The sequence below is a fragment of the Salmo salar genome, chromosome 20, assembly GCF_965601325.2.
Source record: "Salmo salar chromosome 20, fSalSal1, whole genome shotgun sequence".
Lineage (NCBI taxonomy): Eukaryota > Metazoa > Chordata > Actinopteri > Salmoniformes > Salmonidae > Salmo > Salmo salar.
Window position 1 is genome coordinate 31,136,974 of NC_138310.1, and position 24,599 is coordinate 31,161,572.

The 24,599-nt window shown below is 42.5% G+C and overlaps 1 protein-coding gene across 2 annotated transcripts in view; it reads right to left on the reverse strand.

Moving 5' to 3' along the window:
• Positions 1-3,544: 3,544 nt before the first annotated feature.
• gpat2 (glycerol-3-phosphate acyltransferase 2, mitochondrial) overlaps positions 3,545-24,599 on the reverse strand; it is a 48,199-nt gene continuing 27,144 nt past the window's right edge. For both annotated transcript variants that reach the window (XM_014161526.3, XM_045703225.2), the window contains 14 exons: positions 22,576-22,755; positions 18,997-19,098; positions 9,400-9,482; positions 8,801-8,919; positions 8,338-8,408; positions 7,816-7,979; positions 7,476-7,579; positions 7,189-7,373; positions 5,107-5,184; positions 4,863-4,973; positions 4,673-4,793; positions 4,515-4,583; positions 4,296-4,351; positions 3,545-4,206 (listed from right to left, as the gene is read on the reverse strand). In XM_014161526.3, the coding sequence (XP_014017001.1) occupies positions 4,090-4,206; positions 4,296-4,351; positions 4,515-4,583; positions 4,673-4,793; positions 4,863-4,973; positions 5,107-5,184; positions 7,189-7,373; positions 7,476-7,579; positions 7,816-7,979; positions 8,338-8,408; positions 8,801-8,919; positions 9,400-9,482; positions 18,997-19,098; positions 22,576-22,755 (1,560 nt within the window). In that variant the 3' untranslated portion in view covers positions 3,545-4,089. The remainder of the gene's footprint in view (positions 4,207-4,295; positions 4,352-4,514; positions 4,584-4,672; positions 4,794-4,862; positions 4,974-5,106; positions 5,185-7,188; positions 7,374-7,475; positions 7,580-7,815; positions 7,980-8,337; positions 8,409-8,800; positions 8,920-9,399; positions 9,483-18,996; positions 19,099-22,575; positions 22,756-24,599) is intronic.

Sequence of the window (24,599 nt, forward strand, 5' to 3'; positions counted from 1 at the left end):
CAGCGATGATAGAAACACACTACCTAGAACAAGCATGATAGAAATACACTGCCTACAACCAACATAAACTAGAACAGGCATGCTAGAAATAAATTATTATATATATATATATCAGTCAAACGTTTGGACACACATACTCATTCAAGGGTTTTTCTTTATTTTTACTATTGTCTACATTGTAGAATAATAGTGAAGACATCAAAACTCTGAAATAACATACAGAATCATGAAGTAACCAAAAAAGTGTTAAATCTAAATACACTGCTCAAAAAAATAAAGGGAACACTTAAACAACACAATGTAACTCCAAGTCAATCACACTTCTGTGAAATCAAACTGTCCACTTAGGAAGCAACATTGACAATACATTTCACATGCTGTTGTGCAAATGGAATAGACAACAGGTGGAAATTATAGGCAATTAGCAAGACACCCCCAATAAAGGAGTGGTTCCGCAGGTGGTGACCACAGACCACTTCTCAGTTCCTATGCTTCCTGGCTGATGTTTTGGTCACTTTTGAATGCTGGCGGTGCTTTCACTCTAGTGGTAGCATGAGACGGAGTCTACAACCCACACAAGTGGCTCAGGTAGTGCAGCTCATCCAGGATGGCACATCAATGCGAGCTGTGGCAAGAAGGTTTGCTGTGTCTGTCAGCGTAGTGTCCAGAGCATGGAGGCGCTACCAGGAGACAGGCCAGTAAACCAGGAGACGTGGAGGAGGCCGTAGAAGGGCAACAACCCAGCAGCAGGAACGCTACCTCCGCCTTTGTGCAAGGAGGAGCAGGAGGAGCACTGCCAGAGCCCTGCAAAATGACCTCCAGCAGGCCACAAATGTGCATGTGTCTGCTCAAACGGTCAGAAACAGACTCCATGAGGGTGGTATGAGGGCCCGACGTCCACAGGTGGGGGTTGTGCTTACAGCCAAACACCGTGCAGGACGTTTGGCATTTTCCAGAGAACACCAAGATTGGCAAATTCGCCACTGGCGCCCTGTGCTCTTCACAGATGAAAGCAGGTTCACACTGAGCACATGTGACAGACGTGACAGAGTCTGGAGATGCCGTGGAGAATGTTCTGCTGCCTGCAACATCCTCCAGCATGACCGGTTTGGCGGTGGGTCAGTCATGGTGTGGGGTGGCATTTCTTTGGGGGGCCGCACAGCCCTCCATGTGCTCGCCAGAGGTAGCCTGACTGCCATTAGGTACCGAGATGAGATCCTCAGACCCCTTGTGAGACCATATGCTGGTGCGGTTGGCCCTGGGTTCCTCCTAATGCAAGACAATGCTAGACCTCATGTGGCTGGAGTGAGTCAGCAGTTCCTGCAAGAGGAAGGCATTGATGCTATGGACTGGCACGCCCGTTCCCCAGACCTGAATCCAATTGAGCACATCTGGGACACCATGTCTCGCTCCATCCACCAACGCCACGTTGCACCACAGACTGTCCAGGAGTTGGCGGATGCTTTAGTCCAGGTCTGGGAGGAGATCCCTCAGGAGACCATCCACCACCTCATCAGGAGCATGCCCAGGCGTTGTAGGGAGGTCATATAGGCACGTGGAGGCCACACACACTACTGAGCCTCATTTTGACTTTTTTAAGGACATTACATCAAAGTTGGATCAGCCTGTAGTGTGGTTTTCCACTTTAATTTTGAGTGTGACTCCAAATCCAGACCTCCATGGGTTGATAAATTGGATTTCCATTAAATATTTTTGTGCGATTTTGTTGTCAGCACTTTCAACTATGTAAAGAAAAAAGTATTTAATAAGATTATTTCTTTCATTCAGATCTAGGATGTGTTATTTCAGGGTTCCCTTTATTTTTTTGAGCAGTGTGTATTTTAGATTCTTCAAATAGTTACCCTTTGCCTTGATGATTGCCAAGAGTGTGCAAAGCTTTCGCTCAACCAGCTTCACCTGGAACAGTCTTGAAGGAGTTCCCACACATGCTGAGCACTTGTTAGCTGCTTTTTCTTCACTCTGTCCCTCTAAGCCCAAACCAGATGGGATGGCGTGTCGCTGCAGAATGCTGTGATAGCCATGCTGGTTAAGTGTGCCTTGAATTCTAAATAAATCACTGACAGTGTCACCAGCAAAGCACCCCCATACCACCTCCTCCATGCTTCACGGTGAGAACCACACATGCGGAGATCATCCGTTCACCTACTGAGTCTCACAAAGACACGGCGGTTGGAACCAAAAATCTCAAATTTGGACTCATCAGACCAAAGAACAGATTTCAACCGATCTAATGTCCATTGGTCGTGTTTCTTTGCCCAATCAAGTCTCTTCTTCTTACTGGTGTCCTTTAGTAGTGGTTTATTTGCAGCAATTCGACCATGAAGGCCTGATTCATGCAGTCGTCTCTGAACAGTTTATGTTGAGATGTGTCTGTTACTTGAACTCTGTGAAGCATTTATTTGGGCTGCAATCTGAGATGCAGTTAACTCTAATGAACTTATCCTCTGCAGCAGAGATAACTCTGGGTCTTCCTTTCCTGTGGCGGTCCTCATGAGAGCCAGTTTCATCATAGCGCTTGATGGTTTTTGCAACTGCACTTGAAGAAACTTTCAAAGTTCTTGAAATTTTCCGTACTGACTGACCTTCATGTCTTAAAGTAATGATGGACTGTCGTTTCTCTTTGCTTATTTGAGCTGTTCTTGCCATAATATGGACTTGGTCTTTTACCAAATAGGGCCATCTTCTGTATACCACGCATACCTTGTCACATCACAACTGACTGGCTCAAATGCATTAAGGAAAGAAATTCCACAAATTAACTTAAGGCACACCTGTTAAATGAAATGCATTCCAGGTGACTACCTCATGAAGCTGGTTGAGAATGCCAACACTGTGCAAAGCTGTCATCAAGGCAAAGGGTGGCTACTTTTAAGAATCTATAAAATATATTTAGATTTATTTAACACTTTTTTGGTTACTACATGATTCCATGTGTCATTTCATAGTTGATGTCTTCACTATTATTCTACAATGTAGAAAATAGTAAAAATAATGAAAAACCTTTGAATGAGTAGGTGTGTCCAAACTTTTGACTGGTACTGTATATGTTTTTAATTTTCATTAGACATAAAACATTAACATTTTGGGAAATCTGTTACAAAGTATTTCCATGCATAACAGTGATCATATACAAATGTAAGGAAGGTTTGAAATGATTTAGTTTCATTTATTATATCTGTTTGCTAGATTAGGGTTGGAGTAAAAACCTATACGATGGTGGCTCTCCAGAAATAGGGTTGGAGAGCTCTGTCCTAGAACAGTTATAGATATACACTGCCAAGAACAGGCATGATAGAAATATACTGCCTAGACTTGATAAGACTCAAGAGTTCTAATCTAAACTCACCTCTAGTCCATAAACCATTGTTAATTATGTGAACACTTGGCAAACAATAAACTGAATGGCTGCCCACACATTAGTTTTATAGGGATTGTTCTCAATCATTATGACCCTTTTCACTTCTAATGGAGTGTGATGCTTCAGGTTTGTGCGAGCACAGCAATGATGGATTCAGAAAATAAAAACATTTATAGGTTTAATAACATCAATGTAACAAAGAGCATCATATATGAAAAAAATCTTGCTAGACACTTTCCACTGAGCTGTTCTACATCATTAACACTAGAAACACACATATTCTCTGGTGTGTCCAAAAATGTGAACTGTTCCAAGCCAAGTCATCACTATACATCTTTGGCCAAAGGCAACATCTAAACTGAAACAAGACCCAATGTTCCGGTCCATTATAGACTCATGCAGTCTTTTACTAAACTGAAACACGCATTGAGATTAAACAAAAAATTGCCTGATGAGGAGAACAGTAAAATGTAAACTTAATTCCAATGACTTGATCATGTAAACACATGAAAGTCAATAAGAGCAGGCTAAAAATTACAGAGCTAGGAGTCAGCAGACTGTTTAGAACATAATGGAAAATCATTTCTGAACACATAACCTCTGCTGTGAGTTAGGAGAGGGACATATCTGCTTTAATTATGATTGAATAAGCTTCACTATATAGACTTTATCCTCATTCCCTGCTTGGTCTTTCTCTTGTGGTGTGTGTATTAGTCATAGAGGAACTGGGATACAAAGCTGTGGAGTTTGTGTCTGTTGTCTGTCTGTTGGAAGAGTGGACTGACTCCCAGGAACACACATCCTCTCTGCTGATCCTCAACCAGCACCTGACACACAACCACTATTTAGATACACGTGCAAGGACCAGTGAGTCACTGATAAAATGTTAATCACACACAGAGTGACTGTTTCTCACCCCCAGGTCTGTCAGCGTCCTGACTGTCACACGTGCCACCTCCTCTGAGCAGCTCTCTGTAACACACAACAAACCAGTGTTTGTGAAAGGTGAGTCATGTGCGTAACCTCCAGACAAATAAGCTGGTTATTAAAGAGAGGAGATTTTCATTAGGCAAATGTTTGAAGTATGGGTATTAGCATTCTGTGTGTGTATGTCATTGTGTAATTCCAGTCTCACCATAGTGTCCCCTGTCCCTCTGGGCGGTATCACACAGGTGGGAGTGTATCTGGCCCAAACAGACAGCCTCTGCAGGGTGAGACACACACAGCTACTCAGAGGAGTTCCACGCACACACACACACACACACACACACACACGCACGCGCGCACACACACCTGGTAGCGGAGTGTCTAGGAGGTCTAAACCCTCTGTAGCCCAGCACAGGGCCCTCAGGTAGCCAGCCATCAGACTGCACAGGAAGAAAAGCAGTTTTGGACACTGGCTGGGCTGGCTCAACTACAAAGAGAATGAGAGAGATAGATTTCAGTCACTGAGTTGAGTTGATTAGTAGTTCTGTGTGTGTACCTTGAAGGAGCGTGCCTCTCCTTCTTCACAGTCAGAGTGGTCGTCTGAAGCACTCCAGGTCAGAGCACCCTGCTTCCTCCAGAAATCACAGATCGGTGTGTCGCTAGGAACCTACACACACACACACACACACACACACACACACACACACACACACACTATAAATGACATAAGCCCAATCACTGGGTTGAAATGGTGAAAGTGTGTTGTGAGAGATGTACTTTGTGTGTGATGCACTTTTAACCTCTTCCATCACAAGGATGCCACATCGCACCAGTGTGTCCACTGCATCCAGAGCAAAGCCATGAGATGACTGACATGGCTATAGAGAAAGAGAGACAGAAAAATCGGGCAAGTCAGAACTTAGAGCATTATCTGTGCATATTTCGTTGCTACTGGTGGACAGACAGGCAGTTATCAGTCAATATCCCATACAAGCTATATAGACCGCTAACAGAGACCGCTAACAGAGACCGCTAACAGAGACCGCAGCAGATGGAGTGTAGCACACACTTGGTTTAGAGAGGAGAGACAGAGCAAGAGGTGGGGTGGGAACAGAGCGAGGGGTGGGGGGGTGAGGAAAGTGTGAGTCAGATAGAAATAAAAACTGATGCAATCAGACAAAGGAGGGAGCGAGAAGGAGAGAGGGAGGGAGCAAGAGAGAGAAAGGCCTAGTATTTATGTCTTTGATTAAAAGCCTTTGAGGACAGAGAGTTCGAGAGCACACACTCCATACACAATCTCTCGCACTCTCAGAGCTAGATGAATGGCTGTGCTGCTCCATTAAACATTCATTGAATAAGATACACACACACCCAGCCAGTCCAGTATAGTATAGTATTTCCAGGCACAGTAGGTATGTGTGTGTGAATGTGTACTATTCACAGGTATATACCCCTGGGGCACTGTGTGTGTGTATTCACAGGTATATACCCCTGGGGCAGTGTGTGTGTGTGTGTATTCACAGGTATATACCACTGGGGCAGTGTGTGTGTGTATTCACAGGTATATACCCCTGGGGCAGTGTGTGTGTGTGTGTGTGTATTCACAGGTATATACCCCTGGGGCAGTGTGTGTGTGTGTGTGTGTGTGTGTGTATTCACAGGTATATACCACTGGGGCAGTGAGTGTGTGTATTCACAGGTATATACCACTGGGGCAGTGTGTGTGTGTGTGTGTGTGTGTGTGTGTGTATATTCACAGGTATATACCACTGGGGCAGTGTGTGTGTGTGTATTCACAGGTATATACCCCTGGGGCAGTGTGTGTGTGTGTGTATTCACAGGTATATACCACTGGGGCAGTGTGTGTGTGTGTGTGTGTGTGTATTCACAGGTATATACCACTGGGGCAGTGTGTGTGTGTGTGTGTATTCACAGGTATATACCACTGGGGCACTGTGTGTGTGTATTCACAGGTATATACCCCTGGGGCAGTGTGTGTGTGTGTGTGTGTGTGTGTGTGTGTGTGTGTGTGTGTGTGTGTGTGTATTCACAGGTATATACCCCTGGGGCAGTGTGTGTGTGTGTGTGTGTGTATTCACAGGTATATACCCCTGGGGCAGTGTGTGTGTATTCACAGGTATATACCCCTGGGGCAGTGTGTGTGTGTGTGTGTATTCACAGGTATATACCCCTGGGGCAGTGTGTGTGTGTGTATTCACAGGTATATACCCCTGGGGCAGTGAGTGTGTGTATTCACAGGTATATACCCCTGGGGCAGTGTGTGTGTGTGTGTATTCACAGGTATATACCCCTGGGGCAGTGTGTGTGTGTGTGTATTCACAGGTATATACCACTGGGGCAGTGTGTGTGTATGTATTCGCAGGTATATACCACTGGGGCACTGTGTGTGTGTGTGTGTGTCTGTGTGTGTGTGTATTCACAGGTATATACCCCTGGGGCACTGTGTGTGTGTGTGTGTGTGTATCCACAGGTATATACCCCTGGGGCAGTGTGTGTGTGTGTATTCACAGGTATATACCCCTGGGGCAGTGTGTGTGTGTGTATTCACAGGTATATACCCCTGGGGCAGTGTGTGTGTGTGTATTCACAGGTATATACCCCTGGGGCAGTGAGTGTGTGTATTCACAGGTATATACCCCTGGGGCAGTGAGTGTGTGTATTCACAGGTATATACCCCTGGGGCAGTGAGTGTGTGTATTCACAGGTATATACCACTGGGGCAGTGAGTGTGTGTATTCACAGGTATATACCCCTGGGGCAGTGAGTGTGTGTATTCACAGGTATATACACCACTGGGGCAGTGTGTGTGTGTGTATTCACAGGTATATATCCCGGGGGGCATTGTGTGTGTATGTACTCACAGGTATATATCCCGGGGGCAGTAAGTGTGTGAGTTGCAGGGCTCTCTCAGTCAGTTCATCCTGACACAGTGCCACGTCAAACTCAATCTCCCCTCTGACCTCGTCACCTTTAATCTCTTTACCCCTGATCCTGCTGCTGCCCCCGCAGCCTGCCACCTCACACAGCATGGCCGACACCGCACACGCTGCACACACACATTGTCAATTGAAGGAAAAAAAGAGAGTCATAAATAATGCAACTAATCAATGAAGATTGTGAATGTGGTAATGAATTTGCACACACGTACCTCCGACCGCCTCATGGATGAATGTGTGTGTGAGTATCTGGGAATGGCGGGAAAGAGAGAGAGTTGCGGAGAGAGAGGGGTGGGGAGCGATGAGGGGATCAGACCTGGAAGGGAGGGAGAGAAATGGTTGTCATTCCCTCTCTGTCACCTACCTACCTACCTACCTACCTACCTACCTACCTACCTACCTACCTACCTACCTACCTACCTACCTACCTACCTACCTACCTACCTACCTACCTACCTACCTACCTACCTACCTACCTACCTACCTACCTACCTACCTACCTACCTACCTACCTACCTACCTACCTACCTACCTACCTACCTACCTACCTACCTGTCTTTGGGATGGGAAGCGAGGGTGAGGTGAGGGGTGAGGAGGGTGAGGGAGTGGTAGACCACCCCAACCAGACTCCCCCCAAAGCCCAGATCTCTGTTCCTGAACAAGATCTCCTCCAGCAGCCAGGCCACGTCACGACACAACACAGACAGACACACACCCTGGATGGAGGGAGGGGGTGGAGAGAGAAAATGAGGTGAGCTGAGCAGATGACCTAATGACCAATAAAATGAAAGAACAGGGCTTTGCCCCTTTGAGAGCAGAAAGTCAGCGTCAGCGACTCTAATAGCGTCTATACACAGAAACAATAAGCAGCAAAGCAGAAAAACAAGGGACTCCAGTACTTAACCCCCCAGGCTGAGTTTATGGTCATAGCTGGTATGTGTTCCCTATGACATCACCACAGGACTGGCAGGAGAATAGTTCACTCACTCTCTAACACACACACACACACACACACACACACACACACACACACACACACACACACACACACACACACACACACACACACAGTACCTTGCGGTGTTTGTGCAATAAAAGACAGGAGACCAGGCTAGTGGACATCACAGCCATGCAGGACATAGTAGCTAAAAAGAGGAAAAACACCAGGTATAGTACATGTTATATAGACTGGAACTGGCATTATGAGATGAAGAGACAGAGGGTGTGTGAGAGAGAGAGGGGTTAGACAGTGATGTAGTATGTCAAAGATATTATGGAAACTCTACAGCCTAGTACTGTATAGCTGATCTGGTCCTTTTTGATTTACAAGGAGGGAAATCAAGAAGAGTCTAGGGGTTAGGACTAGGGGTTGATTTAGGACGGCAATAGACTCACAGTAGATGAAGGGCAGGGTGGGGGTGTGCGTGTGTGCGCGCGTGTGTGTGTATGCATCTCTGTGTGTGTGTGTGTGTGTGTGTGTGTGTGTGTGTGTGTGTGTGTGTGTGTGTGTGTGTGTGTGTGTGTGTGTAAAACTCACAGTAGGTGAGGTGCAGGGTGAGGGCAATGCTGAGGTCTCTCTCTGATTGGCAGAGCTCAGGCAAATAACGAGGGGGCAGGATCCATGACATCATCCTCTGGCCAAATATCGCATCAGACCTGGAGGAAGGGCAAGGGCGCGCACAAACATATCAGCCTGAAGACCTTTCACCAAATCAGCTCCTTCAAAACAGGAAATGATCTCAATTAGCGATGCCAGATAGCATAAAACCTAGAGAGTAGAGACTGCAGGGTGTGTGAGCATCAGTTAGGCACTTTGAATGAGTGTGTTTGTGTGAGATCAAAAGTGTGTGTATGTGTACATCCCACCAGGTCCCAGCTTGGTTTGGCCCGCTCTCCTGTTCACTGCTGTGTGTTTACTATTTGAGCTGTGAACAATAGAGACTTTAAACAGACATAATAAACCAAGTAAAGCCAGACAGATTGTTGAGTCAAACTCTTTCTCCATCCATCTTCAGTGCCCACTGCTGATACCCTTTCAACTCTCTCTGCTTTTCCCATCGTCCTCTCTCCTCCTCTGAGTTTCATAAGAAGTGAGGACTGAACAGCAAAGATTGAGATAAGATGTGATGCACACACCTGTTGTGTAGAATGGTAGGGAGCAGGAGATCTTGTAGAGGGCGCCCTCCATCCACACGACACCTCCCTGTGTCACACATCTCCTACGCACGCGCACACACACACACGCACACACACACACACAGCAGAGAGAAAAGTCACACGCGCACACTCAGTAACAACTAGGGCTGTTACGGTGACTGTATTACCGCCACACTGGCGGTCACGAATCATGACGGCAGTCAAATTCCAGCTGGGTAATTAGGCTTCTCCAAGCTCTGATGCTGCTGATGGTCATCAGTAGCCCACCAAACTTGCTAACTGCCTGGTACTCGGCACTCCACTGTCCCTCTAATCACTGACATCAATGCAAATGTAATCAAAAATCTAATAAAACACTTCGAGAGCCCATGAGCTCATGTTGAGCAACATTTCTATAGGCTATGCAATTGCGTAGAAAACAGAGTGATGGCCTCTATTAAAAACTTTAATATTTAGCACATTGCTTCTCTTTACAACAGGATTATAGCCTACCTGACTGGTGTGAAAATGAACCACGGGAAAAGTGTCCTCAATTTGCTATTTAAGTGCATAGATGACATGTATTTTTTCCCGCTGCCCAGTTTCAAGACAGGTGCATGATAATGGTCCATTCTAAATCAAAACTAATTCCACACATATATTATTTAAAATATGTAAAGACAAGATTAAATCAAGAATAGTGTGATGGGTGACAATATTATATGATATATTATCACTTGTGAATGATGCCCAGGTTAAGGCAAACAGTGCATGCTTTTTTTGCGATTTTTTAAAATCATAGTCACACACCTCATCTAGCCCATAGGTCTATATGTTTTGATAAGGTTTGTATCACAACTAAAGTGGCCAAATAACTTCTTAAAATGAAGCACATTAATCCGCTTTACAACAGGTGTAGAGCCTAACTGGCAAACATATGCAGTGCGTGAGTTTCAAGTTTGGGGGAAGATAATTTTCACATTTATAATAAAATAATTGAATGCATAATCGCATCTGTGGTCACTTTTGAGAATGGTGTTTTCCGGCTAATGGAACATTAGTCGTTTGCGCATTGCTGCACTTATAATGTGAAGAAATAGCCTAATAGTTTATCAAAATTTTAAGCTAAACGTTCTCATCTGTTTCGTCAGGCTCATTGCTTAAAACAGTATTTTTGATGCTAGTGGTTGTATTAATTTGGGATCTATGGCATTCCACAACTGTCCCGGGCTATTTTTAGGAATATTTATTTCTCGAAAAGAATAGGTGAACTTCTGTACTGACATAGACTAGTGCTTTTGCTGTTCGTTAGGCCTACTCATCTTGTTGGTTGACCAAAAGCAAATGTGGACAGTACTTCCAATATGCGCCTCGGAATTGGATAAGGACGCGCACAGTTGCGTCCCCGATGTGTCGGTCTTCACTTGTAGCCTGTGAGAAAGACATGTACCACGTGATTGAGAGCCATACGAGTGAGATGCTTCGGCACGCAGCCGGGAGAAGGGAATCATAATTATTATATTCAGCCCAAGGGCACAACAGGCATGGATTTTTTTTGTGGGCATTACGGCCACACAATGGGGATGCAGCCAGGAAATTTAAGGCATTATCAAGTGCTTGTCAAATTGTGACTGACAGACTGATTAAGTGTGTACAGCCTGCGCAAAAAACAAATCAGAGCTCATGCATTTTTTTCAAAACATCATTAGGATTAGAAGGTATAAATATCTAAACATTGTCATGACATTGCCCTGTTGGTGTGAGGTTTATGAACCCCCCTCCCCATAAATACCTTTCCCCCTTTTCTCTCTACTCTACAGAAGGGATTCTTGGAAAGCCCTTGTTAACATTGAGAGAGTATGGCAACATCAAAAGGTTGGGGAATGGAACAATATTTCCCTTTCTCAACCAGTTGAAAGTGTCCGTTGGTACTTAACCTGTTGGGGCTAGGGGGCAGTATTTGCACGGCCGGATAAAAAAACGTATCCGATTTAATCTGGTTACTACTCCTGCCCAGAAACTAGAATATGCATATAATTAGTAGATTTGGATAGAAAACACTAAAGTTTCTAAAACTGTTTAAATGGTGTCTGTGAGTATAACAGAACTCATATGGCAGGCCAAAACCTGAGAAGATTCCATACAGGAAGTGCCCTGTCTGACAATTTGTTGTCCTTCTGTTGCATCTCTATCGAAAATACAGCATGTGTGCTGGAACATGACACTTTCTAAGGCTCCCATTGGCTCTCTAAAGCCGCCAGAAAGTGTAATGGGGTGTCTGCTGTCTCTGGGCGAAGAACAGCAGGAGAATTTGTGAGTGGTCAGCCTGGGGACAGTGACACTGGAGATGCGCGTTTATGAGAATTCTCAATTTTTTTCTTTCAGCCTTTGAATGAATACAACGTTGCCCGGTTGGAATATTATCGCTATTTTACGAGGAAAAATAGCATAAAAATGTATTTTAAAAGCGTTGACATGCTTCTAAGTACGGTAATAGAATATTTAGAATTTTTTTTGTCACGAAATGCGCTGGCGCGTCACCCTTTGGATAGTGACCTGAACGCACGAACAAAACAGAGCTATTTGAATATAACTATGGATTATTTGGAACCAAAACAGCATTTGTTGTTGAAGTAGAAGTCCTGGGAGTGCATTCTGACGAAGAACAGCAAAGGTAATCCAATTTTTCTAATAGTAATTCTGAGTTTAGGTTGTCCCAAACTTGGTGGGTGTCAAAATAGCTAGCCGTGATGGCCAGGCTATGTACTCAGAATATTGCAAAATGTGCTTTCGCCGAAAAGCTATTTTAAAATCTGACACCGCGATTGCATAAAGGAGTTCTGTATCTACAATTCTTAAAATAATTGTTATGTATTTTGTGAACGTTTATCATGAGCAATTTAGTAAATTCACCGGAAGTTTGCGGTGGATATGCTAGTTCTGAACATCACATGCTAATGTAAAAAGCTGTTTTTGATATAAATATGAACTTGATTGAACAAAACATGCATGTATTGTATAACAATGTCATAGGAGTGTCATCTGATGAAGATCATCAGATGACCTATATACATTTTACAGACACCGTATGTTTTACATTGGTTATCTTGTTATTAGTCCCACCCTTCAGCTCCATTCAACCCCTCCCATCTATCACACCACCCTCCATTTGGGATTTCTATTTGCCATATATTTTTCAACTGTGCTGTGATGCTTGACAAAAGTACTGAATCTTTCTATTGTCATAGCTTCTACAGATTGTAAATTAAACTTTTTTTTTGCTAAAATAATGATGATATTATTGATTGATTGACTAACTATGGCTTTTCAAATCACCCAGTATTGCTATCTGCAGCGTTAGTTCTAGTCCACATCTCCGTCAGACCATTTAATTGGTAAACTACACGGTAATGTAAAATTAGCATTTTTTTTGTGATCCAATACGTCCACTTATCATAATTTGGTTTTAATCCAGAGAGGATAGCAAAAGTATCTAGATCCTCTATGAGGCTGTGGAAAGATTCTAATTGTGGTTTTAAAAGAAAACATGAATCAGCGTACAATGACACCTTAGTTTTTAAGCCACAGATTTCTAATCCCTTAATTTTATTGTTTGATCTAATTTTAACAGCTAACATTTCGATGGCAATAATAAATAGATATGCCGATAGTGGAGAACCTTGTTTTACTCCTCTAGATAGTTTAAAACTTTGAGATGTAGCCATTATTTACTATTTTACACCTAGGGTTACTATACATAACTTTAACCCATCTTATAAGAGATTCCCCAAAATTTAAATATTCGAGGCATTTATATATAAACTCCTGTCGTACTTTGTCAAAAGCCTATTCAAAATCAGCTATGAAAACCAGGCCTGGAGTCCCCGATATTTCATAGTATTCTATTGTTTCTAGTACTTGTCTCATTTTATCTCCAATGTATCGTCCATGTAAAAAACCTGCCTGATTAGGATGAATAATATCTGACAATACTTTATTAATTCTATGCGCCAAGCATTTTGCTAGGATTTTTGCATCACAACACTGTGAGAGGTCTCCAATTTTTTAAATGAACTGGATCTTTATATATACACACACACCACTTGGGTCCTGTTTCAGTAATAATGATATCAGACCTTCTTGTTACGTGTCTGATAATCTACCATTTATATAGGAGTGGTTAAAACATGCTAATTGTGGTCCTCTGAGTATACCCCAAAAAAGTTTTGTATACTTCCACTGGTATGACAGCCCTGGAGTTTTCCCAGCCTTAAAGGCTTTAATTGCATCAAGAAGTTCCTCCTCTGTAATTTGGCCTTCACATGAGTCTTTCTGAACAGATGTTAATTTTACATTATTATTATTATTAGGGAAAAAATCCATACAATTAGTTTCAGTTAGTGGAGATGGAGGAGACTGAAACGAAAACATATTCTTAAAGTACTTTACTTCCTCTTTCAAAATATCATTCGGTGAACAATGCGTGACTCCATTTGTAGGTTTCAATAAACATTTTTGGTTGCATTTCTAGATTGAAAAGAATTTGGTGCATTTTTCCACATATTCCATCCAGTTCGCTTTATTTTTATAATATATTACACTGGATCTTTCTTGAATAAGTTCCTCCATTTCTTTTTGTTTTCCCTCTAACTTATTCTGTGCCTCTATGGTACTATTGCTATCTAGCTGTACTGTTAGTCCTTCAATTTCCTTTGTTAATATGGATTATTTTGATCTAAATTACTTTTGTTTTATAGATGAATACTGAATTTCATGGCCTCTATAAAGGCACATTTAAAAGTGTCCCATAGAATAAGGGGATCTGCTGTAGCTATGTTATGTCTGAAAAAGTCAATTATAAATTCTTCTGTCCTAGTTCTAAACAATTTATCATCTAGTAGAATTTGATTAAATTTCCAATATCCTCGCCCAAGTGGATATTCTGTAAGAGTAATATATATGCCAATTATGTGATGATCCGACCACATTCTGTTCCCTATCAACACTTTTTAAACTTTTGGGGCCAAAGAGAATGGCATAAGAAAGTAGTCAAGACGACTAGCTTGATTAAGCCTCTGCCATGTATATCTCACTAGGTCAGGGTATTTAAGTCTCCATATATCCACTAATTCCAATATATCCATGACATTCATGATTTCCTTAAGTGCCTGAGGGTGATTGCTCTACAAACTATTTCCTTTCCGGTCCATAGAGGTATTTAAGACCGTATTAAAATCTCCCACCATAATAATAGTCTAGTTTTGCTACATTCTTATATATTTTCAAAGAAGCTTTAACCTCTTGGGGCTAGGTGGGACGCTAGCGTGCCACCTGTGGTGCACTCCATCAACAGCAGGTGCATTTCAAGAGCGGCAAATTTGAATCCAAATAAATGTCAAAATTCAAATTTTTCAAAAATACAACTATGTTACACCATTTGAAAGATAAACATCTCCTTAATCTAACCACGTTTTACGATTTCAAAAAGGTTTTACGGCGAAAGCATAAATTTAGAGTATGTTAGGACAGTACATTTACAAGAGTTGTGTGTAATGTTTTGTCAAGTCAAAGACAGGGTCACCAAAACCATAAAACCAGCTAAAATGATACACTAACCTTTTACAATCTCCATCAGATGACACTCCTAGGACATTATGTTAGACAATGCATGCATTTTTAGTTCTATCAAGTTCATATTTATATACAAAAACAGCGTTTTACTATGGCATTGATGTTGAGGAAATCGTTTCCCTCCAATAACCGGCAGTTTAAAATAATCCATCTACCTTGATCTGTTTGGACAATTTGCACATTTGGCTCAAAATTACTGTTAATTAAAACCGTCACCTCTTTTGAATTTCTTTGCCCATGGGAGAAATATATTTCGCCCCCCCTGTCCATTTTCCATAAATCTTCATCTAAAATTGTTGAATGAGTTTCCTGTAAACAATAGATCCTTCTCTTTTAGCCAGGTAAATACTGATCGCCTTTTCTTATTATCTGCTAGGCCATTACAGTTGTAACTGGCTATACTTATTTCACCACTTACCATAATGGGACAACTTTCAATTCTATTTATCAAAATATATGTTTGTAAACATACCATTAAAAAGTAACATGATGATTAAGTGTCTATATAGCTGTACCATGATATTTGCATTGCTACTAAGTAAACCTCAAATTGGTCCCCACTATTCCACCCGCTAAAAGCCCTCCGCATCCCGAGTTGGGTTGTCATCCCAATGCCCGGCAGACCACCCCCAACCCCCCGGATCCCATAGCCCTGAAAAGACTGGGATCCATCCTTCAAAAAGAGCACACAGTGCCATTTACAGAACAGAAGTAGATCAACTGCCAAATGCATTTCCATCGCCCTCACCTCGATTTGTGTGTGTGTGTGTGTGTGTGTGTGTGTGTGTGTGTGTGTGTGTGTGTGTGTATGTATGTATGTATGTATGTATATATATATATATATATATATATATATATATAAATAAAATGTTTCTTAATTTCCATAATTAGCTATTAATATTTGTAGTAATGTAGGCAATTTATGCAAAAGAAATGACCTCTCACCAATGTCACCATTACCAAAATTACATTATTGCAAGCAATTATTATATTAGCATTCAATTATTGTGAATCATCCTATATTGCCCCTAACATCTTTTACTCCTTCGCAACAGTTGTGGGATACGCACATACACCCACACACTCATACACACTCAACCCTTTCCCCCCACACAACCATAGGCTCACATTCTGAACAGTTGCACCATCCCAGAGCCCAACTCAAGAAAGGTCTTGATTTACAAATGCATATACAGTTGCAGCTGTATGAGAAGGCCTGCAAGACTATGCAGAAAAAATGGGCAGAAATGGAAAGATTTTATTAACCATTGTCACGTCCTAGATGGAGGTCAAATGTACACCTTTTCCCTGAAACACCCATAACACGGTCCCCCGTATTGACCATATTCCCAAGCATCTCCATGGAGTCAGACTTTTGATTTTGTGCCACCAGGGCCACAATAATATACCCCCTCTCTGAATGTCCGAGTGTGACCCCCTCCCCATGGGTTACTACAGCTAGTGTTGCCAGCACTGCCACTGCCTGGGTGGGGGCACCCCACCGGAATCCCCACCAGCTAGGTACAAGGTCGTCAAGTTTCTCATTAGCAGCTTTGAGAATTTCCTTGTGTAGTATGCTCTCCCTTTAGGGGGCTTTGGCTTTGCAGGACCAACCCTGCCAAGCAGGCTCAGAACCACTACAGGACCAACGCTGCCAAGCAGGCTCAGAACCACTACAGGACCAACCCTGCCAAGCAGGCTCAGAACCACTACAGGACCAACCCTGCCAAGCAGGCTCAGAACCACTACAGGACCAACCCTGCCAAGCAGGCTCAGGACCAACCCTGCCAAGCAGGCTCAGAACCACTACAGGACCAACCCTGCCAAGCAGGCTCAGAACCACTACAGGACCAACCCTGCCAAGCAGGCTGAGAATCTTGAGGGGGCAGTGCTGCTCTAGGTCTCTGACCGCATTTTGGCTGCATACAGACCGCTTACAGCAGGCCCATAAAACAGTTAGGTACTTCTCCTTAGTATCTGGGTCATTCAGGTGGGTGTCTAGGATATAGGGTTGTGGACCGTTCCATCAATATAGGATCATAAATAAATAAGATATCATTTATTTAAAAAATGTTGTTCCCCATGATAGGACAATAAATAAATAACATTTATTTTAAAACACTGTTCCACCATGATGGGACAATAAATAAATAAAGACATAATTCATTATAAAAAGTATATCCATCATCTGAACAACATTGAAAGCTCTCTCTCACACCCCTGCGCACAGCAATACATTGGTTCTGGGATATGCAACCATTTCCTTTCTCACTCACTCACTCAACGCCACACTTTCCCAAACAGAAAAAAAAACACCACACCATCCACACATACTGTGCCTTCTGTTTTCTGAGTTTTTATCTTCACCATGTTGAATTAGTGCTTGTGTGTTCCAATTAGTTATATTTGAAGATATATAGAAAAGCTACATTTTCTTTATTGTATTATTACAATCCATAACGGGGCTAGAATTGTGTTATTATTTTCTTCGTCTATAAGAACTTTGTAATTTCTCTCTGTCCGAAGTGGTGTAGACGTTTGAGTTGGATTTTGTCGATAGCCTCGCATGGAATCTGAAGCGCTGTAAGGAGGAACTCTAACTACAGATTCAGGAACTTCTCCTTCTTTCTCTTGGATACCTGTAAGTACCAAATTCTCTCTCATGGATCTAGTCTGTATGTCAAGTAAGGCTTCTCAGAACGGTGTTCACTTCGGTTTCAATCTTATTGATTGTCACTTTTAGCTTGTTTGTTTCCTTCTCCAATGGTCGCAGCTTTTTCGTCACTCATCTCGAGCCTTGCCTTCAACTCTTTTATATCCTTACCGACTAATTCAAGTATACCCAGATTGTCATTTATTGATTTTAACAGATCGGTTTCGACCTTTACCATTCCGGGTGGTGAAAATATTAAATCGTCTGTGTCTGTAGAAGAGTCACGTTTTCGTTCTGAAACATGACTCTCCGTCATGTTTGGGTGTTGCTTGTCTTCTTAATATTTGTCAATAAATTTCTCTAGTCTTAAGATTTATTTTGTGTTATTATCCAGATTGAAGGTTATCACCCACCAGATTGTGTTGTGCTAATATTTAGTCTAACTTGCCGATATTGAATATTACGTTTTCATCGAGGTGCTCTACATAACTACGTTCAGTCCACCATTACCTGTCTCAGTCCGACCCTCTCCTCCTACCTCTATAACCAAGTACTTACGACAATCAGAATGAGACCGATCGAGGTGACGATTAATAATTGACTGCTATTGATATAAAAGATCTTCAGATCTTTTAAAGAGTGGATTCGGGAGATAACCGCTATATAAACGAATGCTTCCGTGGTGCCCCAGGTTATTAGTGGTTTAATTGTTGCATGGTTTAATTCAATCACGTAATCAATTAAACGTTAGGTAATCGATTTGATAAAATAGCATATCATATAATTTAATCGGTCAGAGACACGACAAATCTTGTCTGCTAAATTAAATAGTGTAGCCCACAGCCATATGGCATAGCTTAACATAAGGACAACTCAGAGTATGCTATTCTGTTCTTCTGAAATAGACTACATTTTCTTCATATCATGTTTCTTTAGACCTGTCTAAAATAAAAAATGGATTTATTGTGATGGTGTAGGCTGGTGTATATGGATTTATTAGACTTTTTAAAATGTGCATGTTCCAAAGTTCTGCATCAGTGGCTTGTAGGCTGTGTGTGGAAGCCAGGAGATGCTAAATGTGTTTTATGTTAATTAACGGTCAATTACCGTGAGACTGGCAGTTATTTGCTTGACATTCACCGGCTGACTAAATTTCATGACCGCTACAGCCCTAGTCACAACTAGACTTCAAAAATACTAAGACATCAGTGTTTCACAATCCCTGTCTGTTGGAGTTAGTTTTAAGCTAAGCAGCTCAGTCCTCCATGAAGGAACAACAATAGCATACCCATCAGTTCCTGGTCCAAACATACCTTCAGAGAGAAGGGCTGGGCGAAGTGGATCCTCACACTACTTCTCTGTTGGTTGCCGCACAGCAAGGAGAACACACACCTCAGAGCAGAGAGCAGACCAACCTGGGGGATATGGAATACATAAACACACACACATTATGGTATCCTCATGGGGACCTACAATGAATTCCCATTCAAATTCCTATTTTCCCTAATCCTAACCCCTACCACAACCCTAACCCGTAACCCTAGCCCTAATAGTAACCCTAACCCCTAAGCTTAAAATGGCCTTTGTCCTCATGGGGATGTGGAAAATTCTTTGGATACTTGAGGGAACGATTAGTTAGGAGGAGAATGGAAGTATAGATACAATAGAAGTATAGAATACATGCACATAAGCACACACAGATGAGTTATGATGATACCATAATGGGGCTCTCTCATTAAGAGGAAGATTAGGGGAGCAATAACAAAAACCAGCAGGCTCTTTTAATGAACAATAGGATGAAATCTGTGTGTGCGCACGTGTCAGATTAATAATGAAAAATAAGATGAAGAGGGAACATTAACCCACCCACAACGGAACACCTTCACCATCTAACCAACAAGTACAGAAGCAACACTGTCGGGGGGCTCCACCGGGAAACTTCAAGATGAGTGTGTGTGTGTGTGAGAGATACTGTATGTATGTATGTATGTATGTATGTATGTATGTATGTATGTATGTATGTATGTGTGTGTATATATAAAAATATATATATATATAAAAAACTGTCAAAAATAATGGGAACACTCAAATAAATGAGGGATACAAAGTATTTTGAAAAAAAATATACTCCCACACAGGTGTGGTTCTTGAGTTAATTCAGCATCCCATCAAGCTTAGGGTCATGTAGAAAAAGGCCATTATTTTGGCTACCATGGCTATACCCCCATAGGATGACAATGCCCCAATCCACAGGGCACGAATGGTCACTGAATGGTTTGAGGAGCATGAAAATGATGTAAATCACATGCCATGTCTGTCTCAGTCACCAGATCTCAACCCAACTGAACAATAATGGGAGATTCTGGAGCGGCGCCTGAGACAGCATTTTCCCCCACCATCAACAAAACATCTCTCCAACAGTGTTCCAGACACTTGTAGAATATATACAGTACCTTCGGAAAGTATTTAGACCCCTTGACTTTTTACATATTTTGTTACTACAGCCTTCTTCTAAAATTGATTAAATAATAATCCTCAGCAATCTACACAGAATACCCCATAAGTTTCTACAACTTGATTGGAGTCCACCTGTGGTAAATTCAATTGATTGGACATGATTTTAAAAAAGGCACACACCTGTCTATATAAGGTCCCACAGTTGCCAGTGCATGTCAGAGCAAAAACCAAGCCATGAGGTCAAAGGAATTGTCCGTAGAGCTCCGGGACAGGATTGTGTTGAGGCACTGATCTGGGGAAGGGTACCAAAACATTTCTGCAGCATTGAAGGTCCCCAAGAACACAGTGGCCTCCATCATTCTTAAATGGAAGTTTGGAACCACCAAAACTCTTCCTAGATCTGGCCGCCCGGCCAAACTGAGCAATCGGGGGAGAAGGGCCTTGGTCAGGGAGGTGACAAAGAAGTCGATGGTCACTCTGACAGAGCTCTAGAGTTCCTCTGTGGAGATGGGAGAACCTTCCACAAGGACAACCATCTCTGCAGCACTACACCAATCAGGTCTTTATGGTAGTGTGGCCAGACAGAAGACACTCCTTAGTAAAAGGCACATGACAGCCAGCTTGGAGTTTGCCAAAAGGCACCTAAAGACTCTCAAACCATGATTGATGAAACCAAGATTTAACTCTTTGGCCTGAATGCCAAGAGTCACGTCTGGAGGAAACCTGGTACCATTGTTACGGTGAAGCATGACGCAAGCAGTATCATGCTGTGGGGATGTTTTTCAGCCTCAGGGACCGGGAGACTAGTCAGGATCGAGACAAAGATGAACGGAGCAAAGTACAGAGAGATCCTTGATGAAAAGCACTCTGGAGCAGGTTAGGACCTCAAACTGGGGCACAGGTTCACCTTTCAACAGGACAATGAGCCTAAGCACACAGCCAAGACAACGCAGGAGTGGCTTCAGGACAAGTCTCTGAATGTCCTTGAGTGACCAAGCTAGAGCCCGGACTTGAACCCGATCTAACATTTCTGGAAAGACCTGAAAATAGCTGTGCAGCAACGCTTCCCATCCAACCTGACCGAGCTTGAGGATCTGCAGAGAAGAATGGGAGAAACTCCCCAAATACAGATGTGCCAGCCTTGTAGTGTCATACCCAAGAAGACATGATGCTGTAATCACTGCCAAAGGTGCTTCAACAAAGTACTGAGTAAAGGGTCTGAATACTTATGCAAATATGATATGTTTTTTATTTTTCATAAATTAGCAACAATTTCTAAAAGTCTGTTTTTGCTTTGTCATGATGGGGTATTGTGTGCCGATTGATGATGATAATTCCCCCAAAAATTTTTTAGAATAAGGCTGTAACATAACAAAATGTGGAAAAAGTCAAGGGGTCAGAATACTTTCCGAGAGGCACTGTACCAAGGTGCATTGAAGCGGTTCTGGCTTGTGGTGGCCCAATGCCTTATTAACACACTTTATGTTGGTGCTTCCTTTATTTTGGCAGTTACCTTTAGGCTATACACTGAGTGTACAAAACATTAGGAACACCTGCTCTTTCCATGACAGACTGACCAGGTGAGTCCAGGTCACCTGTTAAATCCACTTCAATCAGTGTAGATGAAGAGGAGGAGACAGGTTAACTTTTTTAGGATAGGGGGCAGCATTTGGAATTTTGGATGAAAAGCGTGCCCAAAGTAAACTGCCTGCTACTCAGGCCCAGATCTGGATAGAAAACACTCTAAAGTTTCTAAAACTGTTAAAATTATGTCTGTGAGTATAACAGAACTTATTTGGCAGGCTAAACCCCGAGGACAAACCATCCAGGATTTCTTTTGTTGTTGAGGTGACAGTGTTTTCAATGGCTTTTCTATGTGGATCTACATTTCTGAGGCACTTGCTTGCAGTTGCTATCGCTTCCACTGGATGTCAACAGTCTTTAGAAATTGGTTGATGTTTTTCTTTTGAGTAATGAAGAAGTATGGCTGTTCAGAACAAGGGTCGAGTCTAGTGTACTGTTGTGGTTGAATTTCGCGCTCTGCCATTTCACCGGATATTGTCGAAACGTTCCGCTAGCGGAACCCCTAGCCGTAAAAGGTTAAAGAAGGATTTTTAAGCCTAGAGACAATTGAGACATGGCTTGTGTATGTGTGCCATTCCGAGGGTGAATGGGCAAGACGAAAGATTGAAGTGCCTTTGAACAGGGTATGGTAGTAGGTGCCAGGCACACTGGTTTGAGCGTGTCAAGAACTGCAACGCTGCTGGGTTTATCATGCTCAACAGTTTCCTGTGGGTCAACATGGGCCAGCATCCCTGTAGAATGCGTTCGACACCCTGTAGAGTCCATGCCCCAACAAATTGAAGCTGTTCAGAGGGCAAAGGGTGGTGCAACTCAATATTAGGTAGGTGTTCCTATTGTTGTGTATACTGTACCGGTGTGCAGCTGTTGGGCACACAGTCATAGGAGATGCCCACTGGAACCAGGTGGACGTCAGGCACCACTCCCTCTCTCACAGCCAGTCTGATGCGTGCCAACCATTGCCCTCCTCGCCAACTCTCTCCTGACACACACACACTCAGTACCTGGCCTTCACACAGCAACTCACCAACCAACTACACACATAAAGAGAGAGGGGGGGGGGGGGGGCAGTTAAAGAAAAACATGTTTTGGAATACAATAATTTGATAAATGACCCACCATAACGTAATGACAACCTCCGATAAGAGGGGTGGGGGACCAGAGAAGGAGAAGAGAGGCAAGAGAAATAGGATACCTAGGAGTAGTCAATGCCTCCAGTCCAAAGCATCTGTCCCTACTGAGAGGTTGAAAAGCCAAGGATGATAAGGAAAGAGGGAATGATGAACAGAGAAAGAAAGAGGTGTATAGCAGGACAGACAAGTGGATTATGAATGTGTGAGACATATATACACATACATAGTTGAAGTCGGAAGTTTACATACACCTTAGCCAAATACATTTAAACTCAGTTTTTCACAATTCCTGACATTCAACCCTAGTAAAAATTCCCTGTCATAGGTCAGTTAGGATCACCACTTGATTTTAAGAACGTGAAATGTCAGAATAATAGTAGAGAGAATGCTTTATTTCAGCTTTTATTTCTTTCATCACATTCCCAGTGGGTCAGAAGTTTACATACACTCAATTAGTATTTGGTAGCATTGCCTTTAAATTGTTTAGCTTGGGTCAAACATTTTGGGTAGCCTTCCACAAGCTTCCCACAATAAATTGGGTGAATTTTGGCCCATTTCTCCTGACAGAGCTGGTGTAACTGTGTCAGGTTTGTAGGCCTCCTTGCTCGCACGCACTTTTTCAGTTCAGCCCACAAATTTTCTATAGGCTTGAGGTCAGGGCTTTGTGATGGCCACTCCAATACCTTCACTTTGTTGTCCTTAAGCCATTTTGTCACAACTTTGGAAGTATGCTTGGGGTCATTGTCCATTTGGAAGACCCATTTGCGACCAAGCTTTAACTTCCTGACTGATGTCTTGAGATGTTGCTTCAATATATCCAAATAATTTTCCTACCTCATGATGCCATTTATTTTGTGAAGTGCACCAGTCCCACCTGTAGCAAAGCACCCCCACAACATGATGCTGCAACCCCTATGCTTCACGGTTGGATGGTGTTCTTCGGTTTGCAAGCCTCCCCCTTTTTCCTCCTCCTTCTATTTTTGTTTCATCAGACCAGAGGACATTTCTCCAAAAAGTATGATCTTTGTCCCCATGTGCAGTTGCAAACTGTAGTCTAGCTTTGTTATGGCAGTTTTCGAGCAGTGGCTTCTTCCTTGCTGAGCGGCCTTTCAGGTTATGTCGAAAATTGGACTCGTTTTACTGTGGATAAAGATACTTTTGTACCCGTTTCCTCTAGCATCTTCACAAGGTCCTTTGCTGTTGTTTTGGGATTGATTTGCACTTCTCACACCAAAGTACGTTCATCTCTAGGAGACAGAACGTGTCTCCTTCCTGAGCGGTCTGACAGCTGCGTGGTCCCATGGTGTTTATACTTGCGTACTATTGTTTGTACAGATGAACGTGGTACCTTAAGGCATTTGGAAATTGCTCTCAAGGATGAACAAGTCTTGTGGAGGTCTTGGCTGATTTGATTATCCCATGATGTCAAGCAGAGAGGCACTGAGTTTGAAGGTAGGCCTTGAAATACATTCACAGGTACACTTCCAATTTATTCAAATGATGTCAATTAGCCTATCAGAAGCTTCTAAACCATGACATCCTTTTCTGGTATTTTCTAAGCTGTTTAAAGGCCCAGTCAACTTAGTGTATGCAAACTTCTGACCAACTGGAATTATGATACAGTGAATAAGTGAAATAATTTGTCTGTAAACAATTATTGAAAAAATTACTTGTATCATGCACAAAGTAGATGTCCTAACCGACTTGCCAAAACTATAGTTTGTTAACCAGAAATTTGTGGAGTG